At 40.9% G+C, this 5,754-nt stretch overlaps 1 protein-coding gene across 1 annotated transcript in view; it reads right to left on the bottom strand.

The window, feature by feature from the left end:
* The window catches only part of LOC107558512 (voltage-dependent T-type calcium channel subunit alpha-1I-like), a 41,187-nt gene that overhangs the window by 12,099 nt on the left and 23,334 nt on the right, over nucleotides 1-5,754 (bottom strand). Inside the window, exons 16-20 of the mRNA XM_016242166.1 lie at nucleotides 5,141-5,548; nucleotides 3,841-3,941; nucleotides 2,744-2,867; nucleotides 1,543-1,580; nucleotides 797-980 (exon numbers count right to left, since the gene is read on the bottom strand). Of these exons, the coding sequence (XP_016097652.1) occupies nucleotides 797-980; nucleotides 1,543-1,580; nucleotides 2,744-2,867; nucleotides 3,841-3,941; nucleotides 5,141-5,548 (855 nt within the window). The remainder of the gene's footprint in view (nucleotides 1-796; nucleotides 981-1,542; nucleotides 1,581-2,743; nucleotides 2,868-3,840; nucleotides 3,942-5,140; nucleotides 5,549-5,754) is intronic.

Below are 5,754 nucleotides of genomic sequence, written 5' to 3'. Positions count from 1 at the left end.
AAAAAAAATCACATTACGAAAAAAAAAAATCTGGTAAAATCACTAAAACATGACTTTTAAAACTGCATTTTTTTTTCTTCCATTTTTGATTTTTTTTTATTATTTAAGAAAAAAAAATGTGTGCCTTCCTGAAGCTCAAGCAGTAGAGCATGGCATTACCAATGTCAAGATCATGGGGTTCATTCCCAGCAAAATTCACATGCATGAACTGATAAAAATGTACACTTTCAACACAATATGCATTTATTTTATTAAAAGCATCTGCCAAATGCATACGTGCAAATTCCCTCAGAAGGTAGTTGAGATACTGGCATAACAAAATACATATTTATATATATATATATATTTTTGGTTCTGTGTAGCTGTCTTGAAATATCTTGAACTTTCTTGAAAAACTTTGAAAAACGATGAAATTTCCAGGTCAAATTGATCCGCTAGCATCACAATCATAATAGAAATTTTGTACGCACAATACCTCACTGTCAAGTCACCTTTATTTCAACAGTGCTTTACACAATACAATTTGTTTCAAAGAAGCAGAGTCAAATCTTTGCATGCATGTTTATGACCCTAAATGAGAAATAGTTCTAGAGAAACATCCAGTTTTTCCAGCAACTCAAATTGATCTTTGAACCTTGATGAATCCTGAACCTGCAGTCTGTTCATCTCTGAAGGACTAGTTGGTTAAAGAAAGCCCTGATGAGGCTGGTTTAAGTACATGTGTCTACTTGACCTAACTAATCAACTAATTAGTTGTTCACCTGAGCGGGCGTAATGTTCTCAGCAGTCTGAGCACCCGCAGGACGCCCAGGATCTTCGCTCCACCCGTCATCGACACCACAATATCAATCAGAGACACGAAGACGAGAAACCCATCCAGAATGTTCCAGCTGCTGCGCAGATACGCGCGATCCCCCAGATACAGACCCTTAGAAACCACCTGAGACAGACGAGACAGAGACCGGATCAGCTGGCTTTGACTCGGGACACAGAAACTAAAGGGTTAACTACATTGTCTAAATACATTGTATGGGTCAAAATTATAGATTTTTCTTTTATGTCAAAAATCATTAGGATATTAAGTAAAGATTATGTTCCATGAAGATATTTTGTAAATTTCCTACCGTAAATATATCAAAACTTAATGTTTGATTAGTAATATGCATTGCTAAGAACTTCATTTGAACAACTTTAAAGATGATTTTCTCAATATTTAGATTTTTTTGCTTCCTCAGATTCCAGATTTTCAAATAGTTGTATCTCGACCAAATATTGTTCTATCCTAACAAACCATGCATCAATGGGAAGCTTATTTATTCAGCTTTCAGATGATGCATAACTCTCAATTTCAAAAAATGTACCCTGGTTTTGTGCTCCAGGGTCACATATAGTCTGATACAGTGAGATTATGGAGGAAAAACAGCTCTATTTTATTCAGAGACTCAAACTGACAACAAAAAACATGCAATTTGGTGCAGATCCTAATATATTTATATGATTAAATTCTGATGCTTTTAATATAACTTAATGAGATCTTTATACGTGAAAACGTAGTTGGAGATGGTGAGGAAGACTCGCTCCTGACGGGAGAAGAGAGGGAGACGGTCAGATGGTGAACAGAAACAGAACGAATGTTACAGCAGCGGCGGCAGCGAGAGCTAATGATACAGCAGCGCTAGGAATGAGACGCGTGACTTTTACAGCAGGCTGAAATATCCTGTGATTATGCCGCTGGAAATGTCACATTCACACGGCTGAACCGCTTTCACTCATTCAACACCACTGAGACTCTACAGGACGAGCGCTTGCTAGCGCTCCACAATCAGAGCGGTTGCTAGGGTGTTGTGGGTGGTTGCTAGGGTGTTCTGGTGGTTGTTAGGGCGTTGAAAAGTTGTTTGGTGTTTTGTATTGTTGATACATAGTTGGTGGAGCGTTTTTGTTGGTTGCTAAGGGGTTGCTAGGGCACTGAAATGTTGTAAAGTTGTTACTCAGGTTTTTTGAATTGTTGGTACACAGTGGAGTGTTCTTGTTGGTTGCTAAGTGATTGCTAGGGTGATGTGGGTGGTTGCTAGGGTGTTGAAAAGTCTTCACTGGGGTGTTTTGTATTGTTGGTACATAGTTGGTGCAGTTTTCTTGTTGGTTGCTAAGGTGCTGTGGGTGGTTGCTAGGGTGTTCTGGTGGTTACCATTGAAAAGTTGTTACTAGTTTAGTATTGTTGGTTGCTAAGCAGTTGCTAGGGTGTTGCGGGTGGTTGCTAGGGTGTTCTGCTGACTATTAAAGCATTGAAAATATGTTACTAGGGTGTTTTGTAATGTTGATAAATAGTTGCTGGGATGTTCTTGTTGGTTGCTAAGTGGTTTTTAGGGTGTTGTGGGTGGTCACTAGGGTGTTATGGTGGTTGCTAGGGCATTGATAAGTCTTTACTAGGGCGTATGATGGTTTTCAATGGGTAATAAACATTTTCAGTTTAGTATGTTTAATAAATTTTGAGAAAGCATTGTGTAAAACAAGAATTTGTTTGATTTGAGTCATGTTTGAAGACGTGATGCTACACCGTCATGATCTTGTCTGACACTCAGATGTGAGTAGGTTGTTCAGGTGAAATTAAAGCTGGGGTTTTCTGTTCGTTTCTGCCGTGTGAAGCTCAAGCACTAATGTGACAGTATTCATGCGGAGCTGCAAATGACTGTGTCACTCCTGCCAGACGAGACTGACGAGTGTGTGAAAGACTGAGGAACCGTACCAGACTGCCCTGATGGATTCTGGGTCTCTCCAGAGCCACTGTGATGCAGTTGAGGAAGATGAAAGCCAGAACCACATAGTCAAAGAGCTTATGAGCGATGATCGTCTGACACAGCAGACGAAACCTGCAGAGAGACCGACAGAGAGACAGTTTAACCCTTTAAATGTCACCGTCCCACCTGTGGGACGCTTGGCGCTCTTTTATTTGTTGTTCTTTTTCTCTATCAAATATTTTAGTAATCATCAATTACTAATAAATTATATATCGTTTGAAAGCTTAGAAGCCCAAGATTCATGCTGCGAAAACCATTTTGAAATCGGAGCCATCCTGACGGGTCAGTACAGACCAGACTCAGCAGAGCAGCAGGAGTCTGAGGCGGCAAGACGAGAGCTGGTGTCATGCAGTCAACATACGGTGCTGTCTGAAGGGCGTTTGCACCTAAGTTAAAGTACAGATACCATGTCAAACATTATAAAGCGGAGAGTTCCGGTGCTTGGCTCTGATTGGCTGAGCCGCGTTCGAAGCTGTTGTAAATGACGCTACAACTTGAGTATTTAAAAGTTGACAAATTAAATACTTTTCTAACAATTTTTTCATTTGACTTTTGAAATCAAGAGGCTGTAGTGATTTTCTCATTCAAGTAAATGTTGATGCAAAACCTGTCAGAAATGACTATTTTCTCATTGTTCTGAACCCACTGAACACAGCGGATGTTAATCTGAAATCTGTTACATGAATATTGTCAGCTAAACTTAGCAGCAGAAATGGTTAAACAATTCAAATGTAACATCCTGTCATTATTTACTCACCCTCGTCTTTTGAAGTCACATTAGAATAAAGAAAAATATTATTTGTCTATTTAAATAATTGAGAAACAATTTAACTGATATATGACATACGCACTTTGTACTTCAAAAAAGTATCATTTTTCAGTGTAACTGAGTAAAAGTATTCATAGAAGAACTCATAGTACAGATTAAGCATAGAAGAGTAGTACTATTACTCAAATACTTACAGCTGTGGAACACATCATTCAGTCAGTCAGACTGATTGAACAGAGATCTGAACAGAAGGAGAGATGTGCAGTGAGTACATACTTGTTCTGAGGAGAGAATAAGTAAATGGACCAATCCTCTCTCCTCTCACACCAACCCGGACGATAGACCTCCATCATCTTCTGGATACGGAAACACAGGCTCTGCGACACACACACACACACACACACACACACACACACACACACATGCACGCAGGACTCTGGTTATGTGAGATGAAGGCAACTCTTTCCAATTTATTATAAATAACAGTTTCATTTTCCCTGGGAGACGTTTCCAAGAAATGGAGTAAAATATGAGGATTAATACATCCGTATGACATCCATATTCATGCGAATGGACAGCTGCTGTGACCCAGCGGAGTTTGGCTATTGTGTTTGCTGTCATTGTTCATAATGAGCTTCTTCATTTTTTTATCCCCCACACACACACACACACACACACACACACGTGTCTGTGACTCTACCGCTGCTGTATTTCACTGATGAGACGTTTATTAAATGCTAAACTGAGCTGAGTTTCTCCTCAGTCGTCTGTCAGACGTGACGATGTGCCGCTCTTCTGAAGCCGCTCTAATGATACGCTCAAACTGATTCACAATAGTGTTTTTAAATCACTTCACTGAGAGGAAGAGCTTCCTAAAGGACCTTTAAAATTGTGAGAGAGCATCAGGCTCAGAGAGAATGGGTAACTTTATTCCACTTTTCATGTGCTGCTTCTTAGAGAAAATCATCTGAAATTAGTATAATGGATCCAACAGCAGAGCTGAGAGAACTGAACACTTACTAAAACATCAGTGCATCTGTCTGTCCACCTGTCTATCCATATATACATCTATCTAACATCCACCTGCCTATACATCTATACGTCTAACTATCTGTTTGTCTGCCTATCTACATGTCTATCTATTTATCTATCTATCTATACGTCTATTTATACGTCTATCTGCCTATCTATCCATCTATATGTCTGTCTATCCATCTATCCACCTGTCTATCCATCTGCATCTATATATCCATCTATACGCCTATCTATTTACCTGTCCATTCATCTATGTCTATATATGTATATCTATCCGTCTTTCTGCCTAACTATCCACCTGTCTATCCACTTATCTACCCACTATCCATCCATCCATCTATCTGCCCATCCTTCTGTCTATCATCCATCTACCCATCTACCTATCTATCTATCTATCTTTCCATCTAGCCATCTATCCATCTATCCATCTGTCTATCCATCTGTCTATCTGTCTGTCTGTCTGTCTGTAAGCCTAAACAACAAAACCTAATTTATAAGAAACACTTAAAGCCGTTGTAACAGGATGCTGTTCTGCACTCACATATTCGGTGTCTTCCTCGAGGTCATTCTTGTTTTTGCGTGCGTTGAGCTGTGGATAAACCTCTCCCAGCAGTGGCCCCTGAGGGCCCGGGCCCTTCCCATTACAGTCCTGGTGTTCTGCAGACACACTCTTCTTCCAGACCAGCGGGGGGCGCTGCAGGAGCTCAGGCAGCTCGAGTGAGAGAGCGCGGCGGTGTCGGCGAGACAGGAATGGCGGGTGGGGCAGGAGAGACTCGTGTTCGGCGGGGTGCGAGTGAACGCCACGGACTCGTAAGCTCCCCCCGATGACCCCTCCGGCCCTCAGACCACGGGCGGAGCGACCCGCGCTGTTCCAGCTACACCGCCGGCTCCAGGACGGCTGAGGGGGAGGACGCCCCCAGTGGTGGTAATGGGAACTGCGGCTGTGGCACTACAGAGAAAGAAGGATACTAATTATTTTTTTTATGACCTGGGGCTGAAAATCTTCTTAAGAAAGAAGTTAAGAAATTTCTTAAGATAAATTCCAAGAATTTGTAAGACTGCAATTGAAAAATGCTTAAGGAGTTCTCAAATATGTTCTTAAAGGGGTGTTTCACTGTTTTTTTTTCTTGGCTTGATTGTGTTTATGGGGTGCAG

This window comes from Sinocyclocheilus grahami, unplaced genomic scaffold (genome assembly GCF_001515645.1).
Source record: "Sinocyclocheilus grahami isolate Dianchi unplaced genomic scaffold, SAMN03320097.WGS_v1.1 scaffold647.1, whole genome shotgun sequence".
Classification (NCBI taxonomy): Eukaryota; Metazoa; Chordata; class Actinopteri; order Cypriniformes; family Cyprinidae; genus Sinocyclocheilus; species Sinocyclocheilus grahami.
The sequence above is the reverse complement of the archived record's forward strand: the minus strand, read 5'-3'. Positions and strand labels throughout refer to the sequence as shown.